Raw genomic sequence first — 20,000 nt, forward strand, 5'->3', positions numbered from 1 at the left:
AAAACTGACAGACCTTAAACATCTTGTTTTATTTGATGGTTTTAGATATTCCACTTTATGAGAAACCCTCCAATGCATCGTTCTGCTGACAGGGCGAGCTGATGTGGGCGTGAGCGCTGTGGTCCCAGAGCAGCTGATGGTACAGCGAGCTGACTGGAGGTGCTGTATTCCTGTCATGTCCGAACCGTTTGAAGTTTCTAGCTAGCAATAGCTATCTTGTTAAGGATTATATATCGCAACGCTATCAGTTTTTATCTCTTCCGAATAGAGATGCACCGATAATAATATCGGTCCAATACTGGCTCACATGGCTGGATCAGGGAATCTATTTATAGCGCCAGTGTCTTTTCTCAGTTGTTCTAAATGAGCCGCGAGCAACAGGCGGTGCACCCAGCGACCCGTTTCTAAATGCTCTGCCGGCTGTCGTGGACCTGTGGCACCGCTGAGTGAAGCAAAAAAGATGGTCGCCCAGAGGAGCACCCAGAGCAGCGCCCAGAGCAGCCATGACAGTCGAACGGCGGTTCGAGTGGTTGTTGTCAAAGAAACATGCAAAAGTAAACACTCTGAGCGTCTTTTTCTATGAAACGTTGGGATGAAGATCTCGCCGGCGCCCCGCCACAGCGAGGCCGACCCCCGCTCACCTCGGGTCCGAGGAGGGTTGGAATAAAAACCAGCTCGGTGACCCGAACAGTCAAATTAAAACCTGCTTCACCGCGACGTCACCCACGACTTGCCCCCTCCCCTCCTCCCCCCACTGAGCGACACACAACTATGCAGCGCCTCTCGGTCGGACACATCGAGGTATTTCAACCAGTTAAAGAGGTGAAATGTGATTGGATAAAGATGTTAACCAGCTCACAAGAAGCCATACCAGAGGCCTGAAGGAGCCGAGGAACAGAGGAAGGCAGCAATGAGAGAATAAGCTAATATGCAAAAATAATTATAATGCATGCAGTGAATTTGTGAAAAACAATTACATTATAAAACAAATATAACTTTGAGATTGCTTTTAGGCCACCAGAGAAGGCTGAGAAGGCCCTGCCGGCACGCCACTGCTGCATAGCTACATACTCCACCTCCCACCACCACCACCACCACCACCACATCCTGGACACACACCCCGCGCCCCCAACAGCAGCTGGGTCCTCTGCAGCACCCCTGAGCCTTAGTCATGGAGACCCGTCAGCTCTCATCACTCATCAGCCATACTCCCCCGCAAACAAGCACGCACACACACACACACACACACACACACACACACATATATACACACACGCACACACACACACACACACACACACACACATAAGGCAAAGTGAAACTTGATCGATGTAAATAAGCTAATCAGGTTTGCTTCAATCTCTTATGTATGTATGTATGTGTGTGTGTGTGTGTGTGTGTGTGTGTGTGTGTGTGTGTGTGTACCTAATCCAGGTCATGAGCTCCACGGTGTCTGGATCAAAAAACTCCCTCAGTTCTGACAGCTCCTCCATCAGCTTCGGCCAGAACTAGGAGGAAGCAGACGGGAGATGGAGATCAGCGCTCACAGAGACGTGAAGCAGAGCAGCAGAGACACTGAAACAACATCTCATCACCGCACTGATTACAACACAGAGGATGTGACGGACTCTTTGGACTGAGGACAGGAAACACACGGGGACGCAGTCAGTCCTTCTGTCCTGTTACGACCAGATTGATTGTGAGCGTTTAAATGAAACCGACGACATAAAACAGAGAACACGGACCGCGGAGAAAGAAAAGCAGTGTACCTTGTAATACAGGCATCCGATCACGAGCAGCGGCACGGCGTATCTGACCAGCCTCAACTGCACATTAGAGAGAAGAACAACAGTGGTGATGAAATGAGAGCGTTCAACTGGAGGGGGAGTCACACAGAGATTTACCTCAAAATTAAGACAGGCGCAGCGTGAGATGAGGGGGGTTAACAGGCGGCCGGGCTCAAGTATTACTTCTTATCGGAGCCAAACGCTGCTGCTGCCACGTTATGTTATGACCACACTGACACCTAGTGGCCACCCCGGAGAACACGCTGTGCAGCCGCACGCAACCAACTGGTTTAATCACAGAAAAAGAGAGGAGGGGGGGGGGGGTGAGATGCTTTTTTTGCTGATGGACTTAATGTGGTTTGTCAACCTTAAATATTGAACCTCAATACTTTTTAAGCAGGCGACTAAAAATGTCCTTTAATGTGGACTCGGCGTCCGTCTGCTCAGATAAACACAATCAGCTTTAATTAGTAGTCCTGATGGAGCTCAAAGGGGCTAAACGCTCTGTGGAGCACAAGACTGGACGTTCTTCACTACCAGCCACAGAAAATAGTGTTGAATTCAGCTTTAAACGCTAATTGTGTGGAACAGGAGCGTAATAACTTTTTAAAAGCATTAGAATTAGCTTACAAAATGAGAACTCACCATAACTTTGCTGTTGCAGCGTAGAGCGCTGAGGAGCAGAGACCACAGCTCCCTCCCACACAGCCCGTAGGCTGCGACGGCACACATGTGACCCGTCCATATGTACTTCATCCTGAGAGGAGAGGAGGAAGAGGAGGGAGAGGAGGGAGAGGAGGAAGAGGAGAGAGACGAGGGAGACGAGAGAGAGGAGGGAGACGAGGGAATGGAGAGAATGGAGAGAGAGGAGGAAGAGGAGGGAGACGAGGGAGAGGAGAGAGAGGAGGGAGAGGAGAGAGAGGAGGGAGAGGAGGAAGAGGAGAGAGAGGAGGGAGAAGAGGAGGGAGAGGAGGAAGAGGAGGGAGACGAGGGAGAGGAGAGAGAGGAGGGAGAGGAGAGAGAGGAGGGAGAGGAGGAAGAGGAGGGAGAGGAGGAAGAGGAGGGAGAGGAGAGACATGAGACACATTAGAGAGTTATTTTTTGTGTGTGTACGTGGTGATGATGTGTGTGTGTACGTGATAATGTGTGTGTGTGTGTGTGTGTGTGTGTGTGTGTGTGTGTGTGTGTGTGTGTGTGTGTGTGTGTGTGTGTGAATGAGAGAGTGAGGTCAGACTTCATTTAGTTTCCAGAACGGGGCTCTTTAAAGAAAAAAAATAAATAATCTGAGTTCAGATTCAAAGCTCATGAATTTAGAACAAATGAGAGAAAGATTGAGAGAGAGCCAGAAAACTGAGGATGAAATGAGTTGAAACCTTGTTGACAGGTGCAGAGAGAGAGAGAGAGAGAGAGAGAGAGAGAGAGAGAGAGAGAGAGAGAGAGAGAGAGAGAGAGAGAGAGAGAGAGAGAGAGAGAGAGAGAGGAGGAAGTGCTTCCTCACAGAAATAAATCTCTTCACCTTCTTTAATGCAAAGGAGCCGTCTGACAGCAGCGAGCGGCTCTCTGCTCTTCTGGCCTTTCGTTCTTCATCAGCATTTGAGGGAATGTGTTAAAAATCAAATGTGTCAGTTTCTGCTCCACCTGGCCGCCGCCGCCGCCGCCGCATGAAAGGCTCTCGGATTGGTTCTCCCTTTGCATGAATTCATCGGCGCTTTAATTCCTGACCGTAACAGGGATGCATTGTGTGTGTGTGTGTGTTTATATATATATATTTAAAAAATCCTGCCCGCAACGTGCATCACGGGCAGAGCAGCCCACTCAGAAGCGTATTTAAATGAAGCTGCTGAAGTGAACGTTTCATAAGCCCGCATCCAAATATTCCCCTTTGCTTTTTGACGGAGTAATTGCAGGTTTCTTTCAACACACGGGGGCAGAACCAAAAAAAAGAGGTGATAGATCCAATTGTAATCTCTGCAATTTTCCTTGACAGTCCTCGCCAAAGAGCCAAAAGTTAAAGGCAATTAAGCTTTCACAATAATAAATCACACATGTCGAGCGGGGGCCTCGTGTTCCCAGCTTGGGCTCGACTCGAGGAATGGACCGGTGACGCTGGGTCGTGTCGGCCCGAAGCAGCGAACACACATCCGCCCCAAGAGTCTGACACTCAAGAAGTTCTCCTCTGGTTACCAGAGAAAAATACCACAAGGACAATTACAAAAAGTTAAAGCTCTGAGACAAAAAAAGTGAAATACTATTAGCCTGGACAACGACCTGTCAATCACCTTGTAGCCCCGCCCTAAAGCGTACTCTGCTGTATGGTTTAAATGGAGCATAATTTACTAAATGATCATGCTGTATTGAAGAAGACGTGAAACTAGAGATTGAGACATAAACTCATGTTCACAATGTTTACTGAGGGAATACATCAAGAGAGAAGTAGAGCCACTTTCTCATAGACTTCTATACAACCAGAGTTGCTGCCCCCTACTGGCCATGGTGAGTACTGTAAGTGTGAGGCAGCGTCTTCACCTTTCTCAAATGCACTGGGGGCTCTGGAGTCTGGACCACGACAAAACGCGGGAAGATGACGGTTCTTCGTAAACAAACATACGTTTTAGTTTCGATCTCGCAAACTCTGCGTGGGAAGTGGCCGCGGCAATCTTTCGAGTCTTTCCGAGTGTGTGTGGGTTTACAAGATGATCTTGTAGGGTGCTTTACGTACAGCATCTGTGAAGAAGAACTAGAGGTTTTGTGACCACAGTTCAAGGCTTACTAACATCCCTCCTATACACGGCGGCACGGCAGGGCGAGCTTTGGATTTGCAGGAAGTAAGAGACAATCTGCATTGCAGAGTTTGGATGCAGCGTTCTCCAAGGCCAAAAACACAAGAGCAAAACATTGATGTTAACCGAGGTTACATGGAGTTTCATCATAATGTGTTCAAGCTCTCGTCGGTAAATAAATTGTGCTTAAATGTAATCTTGTAAAATGTAATTTGGGGCCAGAAACCCTGAATTAATACAGTTGTTTGAAGACATACAACAGATATTAGAGAGATCTAAACAATGCAAAGTGTTTCAAACTTACATTATCTCTAAAAGGTAAAAGACTACTTCTCTCTTGATGTATTCCCTCAGTAAACATAGTAAACATGAGTTTATGTCTCAATCTTTAGTTTCAAGTCTTCTTCAATCCAGCGTGATGTTCATTTAGTAAATGACGGTTCATTTAGAGTCAAACAGTCTTGTTTGGTCATCAAGTCACAAAGACCACACCTACTTCTATACAGCCTATGATTATGACCTTTTAAACTTCCCAACACTAGCTCTATATGTTATTGTTGTAGTTTTGTACCATTGTATCCAGACACTGTAGTAACGTCCCCAACGCTTGATCCGAGCATGTACTTACTAGTACGAGGAAGCATTTCACTGCAATACAAGACAAGTGCTGTTTCTTTATCTCTTCGTCTGAGAAGCTTGGCTTTAGCCTCCGTCCAGCCATCATTAAAATAACTTTCACGAGACTGTCCATTCAAAACAAGTCGGACCGTGGGGGGGCGGGGCTCAGCGAGCGGTCGGCTGCATTCTCGCGTTGTCCCGCGAAGTGCAAATTACCTCGGAGACGCGCACGGCGGTTCGGCAGCGACTCAGCGCTCAGATAGGCGGCGCGTGCCGTGGGCTGCTGCTGCTGCTGCTGCTCGGAGGGCTGATGAAGGTCTAAAGTGGAGCACTCAGACGCCGTGTGGAAAGCATTGAAGATGGGGTTCCAAGCATCTGCTGTACGAGCATGCACAATCAAGAAGCAAACCAGGCGACCGGGCTGAACAAAGTGCCTTTTGAAGAGTCTGGGAACCAAACCGGCACGGATGCTGCAATTACGTGCGCTCACCTCATCGTGCTGAAAGCCAGCAGGCCGTAGAAGAGCGTATGCAGCAGATTGTAGGCCACGTCCGGGCGGACGGCCGGCGCTCGGCCCTCTCCGCCTCCTTTGCCCTCCTCGGCTGAACCTCCTTCAGGTCTGCAAACAAAAAACAAAAAGTCAGCGAGACAACAACACAAAAAAAAAAAAAAAGACGGCGATACATAAAACATTACAGCCAGACGCTGGAGAAGAGAGGCAGCAGGGGAGGTGGGTGGAATTTATATTATTCACATTATTCAGATTTCAGGAGCCGCTCTTCAGATTTCATTAGCCGCTCACGCACGAGCAGACACGCCACCGTGCACGCCGCCGTGCACGCCACGCGAGCGCCGGTGTCTGTGGGAGTCGGCGCGTGGACAGACGGAGAGGAAAAAAAGGGCCCGAGGGCACCGGCGTCACACCCACGACTTGGCCTCCCTTGCAGAATCAGACGGACACCGGCTTGCATTTGAATGCAAATCCAATCGGAGGCTCTTCCCCTTGTGCGTGAGGCGCGGTAAACTGGATTAAATGGATTCTCCGAAGTGGCAAACGGCCCCTTTTGTTCTACGAGGTTAGTGTTCCAGCCCTCCGACGGGCAGAGGGCGAGTGGAGATATGCTAACGCCGTTACCTCGGCGCGGGCCTTCGCCTCGCACCGCAGGCAAAAATCAAGCTTTGAAGCGCAAGCTGGTGGAAATGTTGAGTGCGAAGCGATAACGCCACGTCTGAATCTGGCGGCGGCGTCCGGCCGAGACGCGGGGACGGCGTTCGAGGATCGAACGCGTAATGCACGTTCACTACGAGCATTTAAAGCCTGTCGCTCTGGTCATGAGGTCAAAGGGACGTTGGTGAGAAGCGTTAACATAATCAGGGTTCAGACACTTTAAATTTAAATTTTCATGACTTTTAAATTGTGAAAAGCCGTGAAAATCCACTGGTCAAAATGTGTATGAACCCTGCATCACTTTTCCATGACTTTAAACCACATTTCCATGAGCAAACATTGTGTGAAATGTGTGTGTAAACAGTAAAAAGTGATAAAATGTAGTATTTAAACTAACAATGAGGATTCAAAGCATACAGTAAACCTTAAATGACTCAAATGAATGAGAGACAATAGTTTGATTAAAAGAATAAACATTCATATAGATGTCTGTATGTATGCTGCTGATATTTTGAGCCTCTTTTCTTTTAAAAGCAGATTCATTATTTCAAACTCAGCGTGACACAATTACAGGACTTTTTCAGGCCTGGATATAACCATTTTCAAACTCCATGACTTCTCCAGGTTTTCCATGACCGTGAGAACCCTGATGAAGTTATTCACACAGTATTTCAACCTGAGAATAAGTGAAATATCTTTACATATTACCACCTGATATGAAGAACATGTTATCATTTTGATGACAAACACAGAGTAACGTCATCGTTCACTCGGAGCCGTGCATTTGTCCCTCCGACAAAGCCCCATGTTCCCTCTTCTCTCTGCTGGGTTTCGGTCTCCAGAGGAGCGTAAAACACAAAGCTGGACATTTAGCTTTGAGTCAACGTCGGTGGAGGAGGAACGAGGTGGAGGAGATCACTCCCCAGCTTCCACTTCATGATAACCATGAACCACCTCAGACACCCGACCCCGCCCTCACCCACCTGAGGTTCTGCAGCGCGGCCGCCACCAACATGGCGCTGAGCAGCAGCAGCGTGAGGGCGTACGGGTACAGCAGCAGGGTGCCGGCCAGGCGCTCCAGCGTGTCCAGCGGCAGCAGGCCGAAGGCCTCCTCGCACAGATACAGACTGGCATCGAAGTCCCTGCAGGGGGGAGAGAGAGGGGGATGGGACGGCATCCTGCTGGTTCACGGACATACTTTATGTAATAAATCACGTGTGAAGCTTTTTCTAAACCGCAGCTACAAACTCAGAACTTATAAAAAACGTTGGGTCCTTCGGTTATGGTTGTCCGATGTCGCTGCATCCCAGCGACTTAAAGGAGTTTGACATTCAGGGAAGCTTCCCAACGTGCTGATAGTAACGTAAAGTATGTCAAAAACACGCTGTGGAATGAAAATGATGTAGAACAGTAGAAGAAGCGCGTAGCATAAAAAGCGAAAACTCAAGAAAAAGAGCCTCTTAACTACCAGTTCAGATGACTTTCACAAGAAGTCTTGGTGATCATCTGCTAGCAAAGCGTGTGTTGCTCTAACAACAACACCAGATTGTTTTTAACGCCAGTTTGGAAGCACTGGACACTGGACGGCGCCGGCTTTGTCCAATCGTCCCCCGTCAGAGGAAGAGACGTTGTGGATCTGTGTAGCTCGACGCGCACGCTGGAAACGGCAAGAAAACCCAATAAAAAACACCTTCACGAGCTGAAGAGAAGTGTGTTATCACCGATGAAGCAACTCATTTGAGAGACACAAAAGTGCACTTTAACTTCGCAGATGTTTTCAAAATAAACTGCGTTGATTATCTGAACGAGGCACAAACTGTGCATTGTTTGGTTTTTATACAGCGTGTATTATCCGCATTACTTCGGCAACGCCGCTCCTTAAACAAGCCGTGCTGATGTGTAATTGATCTGAGGATTACACACACACAGACACACACACACACACACACAGTCCGAGGAAAGAAATCCGTCTTGTCGAGTGAGAGATGAGAAACGGAGAGAGAGAAGCAGAGACGGAGAGAGCGCTGCTTTCTTTTTCCCAGCCTCCTGAATAATTGAAGTGTGTGGGGGAGAAGAGGAGGGGGGGGGGGGGGGGCGTTGGATTGTAAGCCGTGTTATCCGCCACCCCGAAGCAGCTATCCAGTGACTGAGCTGCTCAACACACACACACACACACACACACACACACACACACACTATCTGATCGATGGGCGGCCCGGTGGCGTCACCCTCCGACATCTATTATTCGCACACTCTCAACACTCTGGGTGCTACGCCGCCGCCGCTCAGCGAGTAACACAGCGGCGCTGCAGCGAATCACGAGGTGCATGAGCTCAGGTCGTGCACAGCGCTGCCGCTGTGTGTGTGTGTGTGTGTGTGTGTGTGTGTGTGTGCACGTCTTAGAGTGGATTGGTGAGAGTAAAGCGTGGCCACGTTGGAGAAGAAAGAAAAATGCGCTGGTTTTTGTTGTTTGAGTGTGTGTGTGAGTGTTGTGTTCATACCTCGTTGGCCCCAAGGCGAGTTTCGACTTGATGAATTTAAAGATGTGTTCGTCTGATCTGAGATGAAGAGCTTTCTGTGACACACACACACACACACACACACACACACACACACACACACACACACGGATAAGGTCATCTTGTCAAGACTAAAAGATCAGCATGCTGAGATGTTAAATAAGTAAATATAGTAGCAGAGGAGGAGCACCTTGGCCAGGTAGTTGATGGTGAAGGTGAGGAGGAGAACCATGGCGCTGTGGAGAAGCAGTTTGCACAGGCGAGCCAGCGGGCTTCCCGTCTTCAGACCGGACTGCAACGAGAAATGTAATATCTAAAATGTAAAGCAACCGTAAAGTTTCTCAGCAGTGAACTTGAGGACAAAGAGAGTCGAGCCTCTGGACCGCACGAGGGCACAAAACGGTGTTTGGCCGAGCGAAAACTGCCAGCTTGCACATTAACCAGGCGGCAGCCAAAAGTGTCACTCTCGGTCATTAATATTAATTAGCTGCAGCTGATGTCATTTGCTGTCGAAGGAGTTTTTCATATAAAAACAAAGTTGAATCTGTTGTGGGGGAAACAGAGTCGACCCGCTGCAGACTTGTTCTTCTTCATGACATGAATATTTCATGTTTGGACTTGGGAGGGTATGAAGTCGTTACCGAGCCGACAGTTAAAGTCCAAGTGAAGTCAGGACGTCGTCCAAGTCACGTGACCTCGAGTCCACGCCTCTAAAACCGCTGCGGCGGCTCCCCGAGCGCCCGTTCTTTCCAATGAAGCTTTTCACAATAAGAGCGCGTGGCTGCTGCGATGAAATCACCTCAAGCCAGAAATGGAAGCTTTCCCTCCATCTGTCCGTCAGCCTTTCCTTCCCACTGACGGCTCGTCACACGCAATGTTTCTGTAATTGTTACTGTGATACAATCGGATTTAGCTAGATTGCATTCACAGCTGAAAATGGGTTTCCGGCATACAAATTGGAATTATCTACTGCGGGTAAAAACAAAAAGGAGCAGACTGCATCGCGGCTTAATCTTCCATCTGTGTTTCGTGAACGAGTGACAGCAACTGTTGGCTCGCTCGCAGTGTTGTGTTCATTCTGTGTTCCCAGTTCCTGCTTTTTACTTGTATTCCACACACACACACACACACACACACACACACACACGGTCACTAACCTGGCAGTGTCTGATGATGAGTGCGGCTGCGATGAAGCTCAGGACCAGCGATCCCAGTATCATGGAGTTACAGAACTGGAGGATCCACACACTCAGCAGACTGCAGACTTGGACAAGGTACATAGTGGTCACCTGGAGGGAACACACACACACACACACACTGAAGTGAGACTTAAGACAGAGTCTATGATGTCACACGTGTACTTCAATGAGTGTGAAGCAAATCAAAAACACTCCTTTCCAAGTGAGGAGATGGTTGAAGTTACAGAGACTGAAACAGCTCTAAAGTGAGGGACTTTCCGTCGGCTGGACGTTGTCATCTGAAGAGTTGTCTCACACGGTTCATCTCCAAAGTGTCAGGTGCTTCTCGGAGTCGTACCTGTGCGGGCGTCAGGAAATCAGCACAGTCCATGGTGTAGATGATGAGCGCCTGAACGAGCAGGATGAACTGGTTGAACTGCCACGTCAAGCAGAAGCAGAACGTCGTCACGTACATCAACCACACCAGCACCTTCTGAGGAGGGAGACACACACACACACACACACACACACACACACACACACACACACAACAGTTGATCATTGTGCATGGGTTGGGCGTCGGGATGGTACATGTGAAAAAACTCATAGAAATTAGAATGTCAGAAAAATTGACTCTCGCAATGTTGATTTTTATTTAATTTAATGAATCATTTGTTTTGCGGTGGCGGGGAGGCGGGACCTCATGATTTAACCCTCTGAACACACAAAACCCAACTGTGGGATGGAAAAGGATGTTTTCTTAAACGAATACTCCGTTCATCACCGACAGAAGCTGATTTTTTGACGGCCTGTCATGTGTTTCCAACGCTTCATTCAGGAAAAGCAACCGGAGCAAAGCTGACATTTGCACTTCTATCAAAAACATTTCATTCTACATTCATTTAAAATCTCGCCCACAATAAACCTTTTTGCTTTAACCAGATTCTGTAAAAAAAATAAATAAATAATTCCTCCTCAGCGCATCGAGGAAGCCAGGAACGATTCGGCTGAGCCTCGTGGCGTGTGCCGAGATGAAGGCCGCCGCTCGTCTTCTTGTCCAGGTGCGTACCTGCTGCAAGGCGGTGAGCTGAGGCCGCAGGTAACAGGTGATGGCGGTGACCTGCAGAGCGAGGAAGGGCAGAGACCAGTTCTCTCTGAGGGAGATGGTGAACTCCACACGAGTGGTATCGACTCTGAGAGGAGGGAGAGATTTGTTTTTTATTATATAATACCAACAAACTCACAATTCCTACAAGGTGAGACATTCTGCCTGTGAGGAAGAAGTTGCATCAAGGTGGACGGGCCGGTTTCAAGTGGACTACGAGTACGTTTCAAACTCTACTGCAACACATTCATGGCCAGCTGGAAGCAGAGATGGGGACTTTGTTTTGGAGAAATTTATGTGAGTCTTCCACTCAACCCTGAAAGGAAATAATCCTTGATATAAGAGCGCGGACATAAGAGAACTGGAGTCTATTCACAGAACTGCGATGCTGAGAGAAGTTAATTAAACAGATGTGTTTTCCTTGAGTGCAAGAAATCACGACTCAACGTGACGTTTACGGCCTTCTTCATGACGACCTTGTGTACACCGACATCTGTTAATTTCACTGCTCCTGTAATTAATATATATACATGTGAAGGGTGAATTGAAAAGAGAAAGACATTAATACACATGACTGAAGGCTTTTGCACTCAGGAGGGCCTGACGAGTAAATAAAAGGAAAAACTATTCACACCGGCAGCGATGCAAATTTCCAACAGTTGCAGCACTTTTTCAATAAAAGGCTCGAATGAGTCGCAGACGGCAGCGGGCCGACTTCCAGCTTCTAGCTGTCTGTCTCGCTGCCGTAAGATGTTTTACAGAGTTTCCTTTTAGTGGATTTGAGTTCCCTCTGCTAAACACTGATGCAGGGTAAAGTCTAGGGCTTTTATTGTGAAAGGTAAGAACGGCAGGAAGGTTGAAAGGACTAATTTGGCTAGTTTGCCAACTTGGTTCCCATCATTCACATGCATGAAATGGAGTGTTACAATACATGACATCCCCATTAGCTGCATGGTACTTTATCTCTGTTACATGTTAAAATGTAAGTAAGAAAGGCTCTTATGAGGACTCCGGTCAGCCGAGCTCCTCAGACACCAGACCATCAGCTGATGACGGATGGAGACGCGTCTACAGATCTAAAGATGCACAACTGAAATCTAAACAGGGAGGGGGATGATCATTTGATGTTATTCACACAAACGTCGCAGCAACAGCAGTGCATGAACGCTCGTGAAGGCCTCTGAGCCCCGGCTGGCCAGCAGCCCGCTGTTCAGCTCTTTCTCTGTAACCAGTAAAGCTGGAATGAGGAAGCGAGCTCACTGAGCAGCTGTCCCCCAAGCCAAGCCAGGAGAACTTCCAAATGGCTGAAGTACAATTTCCTGGCCCGTCGACGATGCCATCGGGCCCACAAAGACTTTTATTCCCCGAAGACTTCCATTGGGAAAGAAATCAGCGGGAAATCATCTTCCCAGTCCGATCACTTCGCCTCAATTTAACACATTAGCTTCTAAAAGTTGTATAAATGCTCCAATAGGAGAGTTCTCTGTTTATATAAATGAGAACGAGGCTGGACCGAGCACCATGGGCCTCCTGCGCTCTGCAAGGGCCCCATGCGCTCTGCAAGGGCCTCCTGCGCTCTGCAAGGGCCTCATGCTCTCTGCAAGGGCCTCATGCGCTCTGCAAGGGCCTCATGCGCTCTGCAAGGGCCTCATGCTCTCTTCAAGGGCCCCATGCTCTCTGCAAGGGCCTCATGCGCTCTGCAAGGGCCTCATGCGCTCTTCAAGGGCCCCATGCTCTCTGCAAGGGCCTCATGCTCTCTGCAAGGGCCTCATGCTCTCTGCAAGGGCCTCATGCGCTCTGCAAGGGCCTTATGCGCTCTGCAAGGGCCTCATGCTCTCAGCAAGGGCCTCGTGCTCTCAGCAAGGGCCTCATGCGCTCTGCAAGGACCCCATGCGCTCTGCAAGAGCCTCATGCTATCAGCAAGGGCTCATGCACGCTCCATGTGGCCCCATCCACGCTCCATAGGCCCATGATGGAGTCCATGATGGAGTCCATGATGGAGACCATGATGGAGTCCATAATGGAGAACATGATGGAGACCATGATGGAGTCCATGATGGAGTCCATGATGGAGTCCATGATGGAGATGCTGGTGTCCCTAAATGTGCTTCCAGCTTTGAACAATCTGCTTTATCTTTTGAAGAGCAGAACAAGCTGCCCGTCAATATGAAAAGAACTGCACACATTTCTTTTTTAAGCAACCATTCTGTCATTTTGACAACCTGATTTTATAACTTGGTGGGACATTATTATTATTATTAGAACTTTTTTGACACTGTATTATTTTTGTATTTATTCCGTATGTGTGTGTGTGTGATGTATTTTTGTACCAACTTGTATCAACTTAAACTACCTAAAAGTAAGATTTCAAATTCATTAGACGCGCGAACATTATAAAAATGTGAGGGTTATTTTTACTTTACCTTTTTACCTACGTTTTTTGTAAGCATTTTAAAAAACAAAACGTGAATGCAGAGTTGCTGATGACACACCTGTTGAGGATGTACCAGATCCCCGCGAGCGCGCCCGCCAGCCAGGAACCCGACAGCAGCCACGCCGTGAGGTACAGAGCGATCACGTACACGGCTTGGAGCGAGAACACGGTGTAAATGTAGAAATACACCGGCTCCAAGTAGGACTGGAGACACACACACACGTACAAACACACACAGTTAATTAGGTGCTGTAAATGGACAGAGTTGACTGCAGTGACGGCGATCCGACTCGGTAACCCAGGAACATTGTGGCCTTTTCAAAGTTGGGTCTGATATTTCCCTCGCCGGCGTCCTCGTTGCGGTCCAGATCTGCGAGGCGGCTAAGTGACCCGGCCCTCGGTTAATTGATATGCCAATATGGAAACCTTTTCCTCCAGAGCCACGCCGAGGCCACAATGTAAAATGCCACGGCGGCTCGACAGCGTCCCGACGCAGCCGTCATCCATAACGGTGCCACTTTGGATAATGACGACAGGAGAAAGAATCGCCAGCGTGTGCGGTTGTTCTTACATTTCTCACATGGCGAGAATGCTTCTTTTTTTTTCAAAACGACAAGAAAAGTCATAAAGACAGTCAATCTTTTTATTTTTTGTAATTGTAATAGCGGTCATCACTCTAATCTTGTTGTGTTTTACAAGCCAATTGTCAACAGCTGACAGCTGAGTGATGAGGTACCTGAATGGGCAGCAGTCTGTAGAGAACGCTGAGAAAGACCTCCTGGTAGATATTCATCCGCTGCAGGAGATTGATGGTCCTCTTGGATTCTGTCAAGTTGTCATGGATCAAATCCGAGAGCCCTAGGGACGAACACACACACACACACACACACAGACAGATATAAGATGACACTATTCCTTCAGTGATAACGATGATTGGGAGGAACGGGTTTGATTCATGTCGTGTAAAGCTCCCTTTGCTCATTTCCAGAGGACGCTGCTGTTAAAGAACAGCGTTTGAAATGTCCGTCAACGGCTGAAGAATCAGAGCGTTCAGCTTCAAGCCAATCCCGTAGTTGCAGAGCGCACCGCGGGATAGCCACCAGCGCCGGCTCGCAGTCGACCCCGAGCGTCACTTCCTTTGCTTAATAAAATAACTGAATACTGTTCAGTTCCAACATGCCAAATGTTCCTGGCTTTCACGCTGCGTTTCATAACAAAGCTCGTGTGAAGGTAGCCGCTAAAGCTGATAAACCTCCACTAATAAAACAAACCATGGGGGGATCATGAGAAGAGACCTGGGCGACACAGCACCTCTCCTAAAATAAACACTTCACAGCTTTTTTATTTTTTTTAAAGGAAAGACAAACTGTGTCCTTTCACCCTGGAGTTTCACTTCTGGAGTCAGTCCCTCAGTCCATCAGGGGAACCAAATTCCAATATTTTCCATATTGCAATATCGGTCATCAGCAAGGGCCCCATGCGCTCTGTAAGGGCCCTATGCTATGAGCAAGGGCCTTATGCTATGAGCAAGGGCCTCATGCTATGAGCAAGGGCCTCATGCATGCTCTATAAGCCCCATGCACGCTGCATGCTTATGGCGCATGCATGGGGCCCATGCACGCTCTGTAGGCCCATGATGGAGTCCATGATGGAGTCCATGATGGAGTCCATGATGGAGTCCATGATGGAGATGCTGGTGTCCCTAAATGTGCTTCCAGCTTTGAACAATCTGCTTTATCTTTTGAAGAGCAGAACAAGCTGCCCGTCAATATGAAAAGAACTGCACAGATTTCTTTTTTAAGCAACCATTCTGAAGGGCTGGAGTCAGTCCCTCAGTCCCTCAGGGGAACCAAATGCCAGTATTTTCCATATTGCAATATCGGTCATCGGCGTCTGAGTCCGGCCCGCGAGCCGTCACGCCCGGTGCTGACGTTCCACCGGTGCGCACGCCGGCGTCATCGTTCGGAAGCGGGCCGGTGGGCGCGGCGGCGTCGGGTTTGACTGGAACAAAGCGTGACACTAAACCTGCAGCAGAGCGCTGAGTGAGCGCTGCAGGCCGGGACGCGTCAGCCCCATCACGGTTGTGTTCTTGATGCACGTAGGAACATAAAAACCAGCACCGATTTCCATAAACAAAATACATATATTACTACCCACACACATCTTTCTTTCAAACTGTCATTTTAGCTGTCTCCCCTTCTCTTTTCTCTCCTCCCTCTCTTTGCTTCCTTTATCCTTCCCTCATGTCCTCTTACCACTCCTCTCATCCTCGTTTCTGTCACCGTCTTTCCTTTTTTTCTCTTTTCATGTCTGCCTCCATTCTTTTTTTTTTCCGCCACCTCACTTATTTGGCTTTCTTTTATCCCATTTTTCATTTTCACATTTCTTCCATGACGCCCTTCCTGTATTTTCCTCCTCCCTGTCTTCCCCTCTTTAGCACCATAACTCTCAGTAACTTCTGTAGTTTCTGCACATCAAGAAACTGAGCACAGAGTGGGAGGTCAGCCTCAAACTGATTGCAGCTCAATTATTTGCCTTTGTGGAAAATTAGGCCCGTTTCCAACGAGGTGTTTTACATGATAATAGGAACAAATAATTAGACTAATTTAGTTCAGACCAGACTGTGCGTCACGAGCAACGGCATTGATTTGGTTAGTATGGTTGGAAAATGGAGGGGGAAGAAACAAGACTCTCCTTGTGAGAGTGTGTAGACGCAGCCATCTGGTGTCTGTCCGTGTACAAACGTACATTTTGTCACGATCTTTAAGACAATTTTGCAATAATAGTAAATGAAATTCTCGGCTAAATCCTTTTTAACTAAGCTCAGCTGTAGCTAGCTACTGAGCTGAAAGAGGAGGGATGTTTCCTCGACCGAGACCCGCACTTCCACGTCACACTCCTACTGATTGAGCTTGTTAGCATTAAGCTAACGTTAGCTCCATGACCTGGTTTTGTTGTATTTGCTGATTCCCATAAAAGGGTCATGAAAGTATGTTTAATAGCTAGATAAAGTACATCATGCTAACACACTGAGGCTAAAGCTACATGTCCCTGGAAAAGAAAAAGGTGACGATACATGTAAAAGAGAAAATATAGAAATAAACACTACTGGTGGGGTGGTGAGCTAGTTAGCCTGACTTGCTAATATTTGCAGCTTATGCTACATGAAATCCACACCCCGTTCAGGACCAAGAGCCATGTGCTCATTGCTTTAGCATGTAGAGGAAGCCAAAGCTCACCAGGGCTGCTGACCCTCATTACGGTTATTCATCTGTGATTAGAGAACTGCTGTTTATGTTAGCGGTTTAGCAAGCAGCCAGTTACACTCCTAATACCAAGGATGACATGGGGAAAATGGCGTCACCAACCATAAACAGTTTCTACCTTCCTGTATGGACGGGGCCTGCAACATCTGCTTGTAGTACGAGTAGTACAGTCCACACTCGGTCCGAAAGGAGATCTCCCGCTCCACCTCCTGAAAAACAAAATAATATATATATATTTATTGTTTTTTAGTCGCATGAAACCAAAAACTTCTGTTTCTCAGATATCCTGGCAGAGCATGACAGAACCACAGAGGAGCAGCTGATACACTCGTAATCCTCGGCAGTAACAATGAGACAGGTAGCGTGCATGTGAGTGTGTGTGTGTGTCTGTGTGTGTGTGTCTGTGTGTGTGTCTGTGTGTGTGTGTGTGTTTAGACGAGGGCTTCCCGAGAGATTTCTGGCTTTCCATGCATGATGACTGTTCCACAGGGGGTAAAAAACCCTGAGAGCAACCAGCTGCAGAATATTAACTCCATCAATCTATTGCCTTCCGTTTTCTAAATAGTTTTTACAGCTGGGCTACGTTTAACAATAAAATATTTTACCGTAGCGATGCATTTCTTTGACATATTGGCCGTACAGTCATTTGACTGTTGGCCGTTTGTCAGGCCGGGGATCCCAAAAGTAATATTATTACAATGTCATTTTGTAATGATCTATGATTAAAAGCTCAAACCCACATGAAAAAGAAAAAACACTGATTCATTGACCAAATGGAACCGCTTTGCTGATTTCCATTCACATTACAACTCCAGCGATCGCGCTGACACTTTACGACGTTCAAACCCACTTTGTATATAAAACGTCCCGTACTCTGATGTATGGATGTCCCTCTGTGACCGGCAGCCCCTCCCTCACAGCTGCATCTCTTCACCTCAAGTGCAGAACTTAATTAGCTCAGATAATTTAATTCCAGTCCACATCGGGTCTCATGGAGGACCAGGACCACGCAGGAGGAACTACAACCGAGAACAAAAAGAGTCGTAGTGTCCCGGACCAACGCGGCGTTCACACCAGCTACTTCACTTCACTCATCTGGGTGAAACTATTCGCTGGTTAATTAAAACCTGCAGGACTTTGAGCCCCTGAGGAGCAAAATAGAGAAGCACGAGTTCATAACACAGTCCGAACATGTTTACAGACATATTTGTGTTGCTGGTGAGAATGATAAAGCTTTAACTAACGCATAATTATAAAATAAAGAGGCCGGCACTGTGAACGCAGTGTGAAAACAATGTTAATAGGAAATATAAAAAGACCCTTCACAGCTGCGGTCCACCCACAGAGGTGCTGTTGATTAAGACTCTTCCTGGGACGTGGCGGGCGAGCGGCAGACGCTGCTCCACTGACATCTTCCTGACTCAATCATTCATCTTGTTGCATACATTAGGGCGGCGAAGAATGTACTTAACTCTGCAAACTCCCAGCATAGCATAGCATAGCATAGCATAGGGTCTGACATCAGCGTTCGCCAGATTTGAGCAGATAGAGCGACTCGTTTAAAAGGTCAAACGCTATTGAACCTGATTTGTAACCATCACAAATCGAGTTTATATAAATATATATATTATTATTCCTATATAATATAAAGTCTATTTCTTCAATGGGTACAAGTAGTGTACATTGTGTGGCATGATTGTACGATTTCCCCTTTAACAGTGGACATTGGAACAAATAAAAAAACACATGTGCATGACATTACGATGGCCCCATTCCATGTAGTGAGTCACAGCCAGCATGCACACCAGGCTGCCGGGCTGTGGCCCACCTGAAAGGAACAGCTGTAAATTAATGTCATTAATTACACCTGTGTTTACCCTGCGGCGGCGGCGCGTCAGAGCGGCCGCTGTGACAAAGGGCCTGTTGTCAGGTCGTCAGTGACGTGCAGGAGCTGCTCTGCAGACGGAGCGACATCTGTTCTCGTGTGAACCTCTGCGGGCGGATTGCGCCTCGTTAGATCCAGCTCATCTCTCGTTTCATCGTGAGCCATAATGACCTGGTTATGTAGTGGAATGGCCTTTCAAATTAACCTCTTAGCGTGCTTGAAAAATGAGCCCGAAAACGTCCGTCCGAGGGAAGCCGAAAGCTGAGCTGAAAGCTGGTGGTAAACCCTCTGGAGGACATGCACGGGTTCCCTCCTTTGAAAAGGTAGAAATCTGAAGTCTTTCCTCGAATAGGAAATGATTAGATTCGCTGTCAGTGCTCCTGGCAAAACAAATGCATGCAGATTATTGCTGCTGGGACTTCGATTGCAGATGAAACGGGTCATAAAAAAGGCCGTTAAAAGACTCCAAAAGGACCCCTGGTGACCTCGTTCATATTGGTCCCACGCTGGGACAAAAACAACCATGTATCCCCCTCAAAAGCCCCCTGCTGTGCCTCGGCTGAGTCATATTGTGGATATTCGCTCGTCTGCGATGTGCTCGGCTAATCAAAGTTTCCGAAGGTGAACGCGGCGGCGTCAGAGCTCCTACCGTGAGCTGAGAGAACCAGAGCAGATTCTCGTGGATGGTGTTGACGCACCAGGCCTGAGTGAGCGCCAGCAGCCCGGCCAGCGCCAGCCCGGCCGCCGCAGAGACGCGCCGCCGCCAGGGCCGCAGACACGCCCCCCCGGCGGCGTCTGACCGCTCCGGCGCCGCGTTAACGCCGCATCGGCCTTTGGCTGCGGCGTCTCGCGAAGGGCCCGGATGATGCTGCAGCCTGCCGAGCTTCACTCTCCTGCGCAGCTCCATTGCCCGAGACGACGGGGATCATCAATACACTCTTGGATCCTTTGATGCGCTGGATTCAGGTAGATAAACAGCACGCTCCCGGGCTGAGCCACAGAACTGATCCAAATCCATTACGGCAGGAAGTGTAAATGCGGTGCGCTTCTCTTCTTGAAGTCGGTCCAAATAAATTAACTTTTTAATCGCTTCAAGTTCCTTGCCAAAAGGAAATATGCAAAAGAAAAAAAGCTTCCTCGGAGGGAATGAGCAGCGAGTTTCCTTCCCAATCCTCCTTTAGAGTTTGCTCGAGGCAACACAAGCCTTGGCTTTGCACCAAGAACTCTGATGAGATGGCTAATCCTCAGTTTAAATTAAGG

At 48.0% G+C, this 20,000-nt stretch overlaps 1 protein-coding gene across 3 annotated transcripts in view; it reads right to left on the bottom strand.

The window, feature by feature from the left end:
- dpy19l3 (dpy-19 like C-mannosyltransferase 3) overlaps positions 1 to 20,000 on the bottom strand; it is a 41,594-nt gene that overhangs the window by 14,577 nt on the left and 7,017 nt on the right. For 2 of the 3 annotated variants that reach the window (XM_068576028.1, XM_068576035.1), the window contains exons 4-16: positions 16,974 to 17,064; positions 14,326 to 14,447; positions 13,648 to 13,793; positions 11,120 to 11,243; positions 10,409 to 10,543; positions 10,030 to 10,161; positions 9,063 to 9,164; positions 8,855 to 8,928; positions 7,337 to 7,495; positions 5,676 to 5,804; positions 2,433 to 2,544; positions 1,770 to 1,826; positions 1,426 to 1,508 (exon numbers count right to left, since the gene is read on the bottom strand). In XM_068576028.1, coding sequence (XP_068432129.1) covers positions 1,426 to 1,508; positions 1,770 to 1,826; positions 2,433 to 2,544; positions 5,676 to 5,804; positions 7,337 to 7,495; positions 8,855 to 8,928; positions 9,063 to 9,164; positions 10,030 to 10,161; positions 10,409 to 10,543; positions 11,120 to 11,243; positions 13,648 to 13,793; positions 14,326 to 14,447; positions 16,974 to 17,064 — 1,466 coding nt within the window. The remainder of the gene's footprint in view (positions 1 to 1,425; positions 1,509 to 1,769; positions 1,827 to 2,432; positions 2,545 to 5,675; positions 5,805 to 7,336; positions 7,496 to 8,854; positions 8,929 to 9,062; positions 9,165 to 10,029; positions 10,162 to 10,408; positions 10,544 to 11,119; positions 11,244 to 13,647; positions 13,794 to 14,325; positions 14,448 to 16,973; positions 17,065 to 20,000) is intronic. The other variant, XM_068576043.1, reaches the window with a different exon arrangement.

The sequence above is a fragment of the Clinocottus analis genome, unplaced genomic scaffold (genome assembly GCF_023055335.1).
Source record: "Clinocottus analis isolate CAN_PGR_092001 unplaced genomic scaffold, fCliAna1.0.p SCAF_1, whole genome shotgun sequence".
Taxonomy (NCBI): Eukaryota; Metazoa; Chordata; class Actinopteri; order Perciformes; family Cottidae; genus Clinocottus; species Clinocottus analis.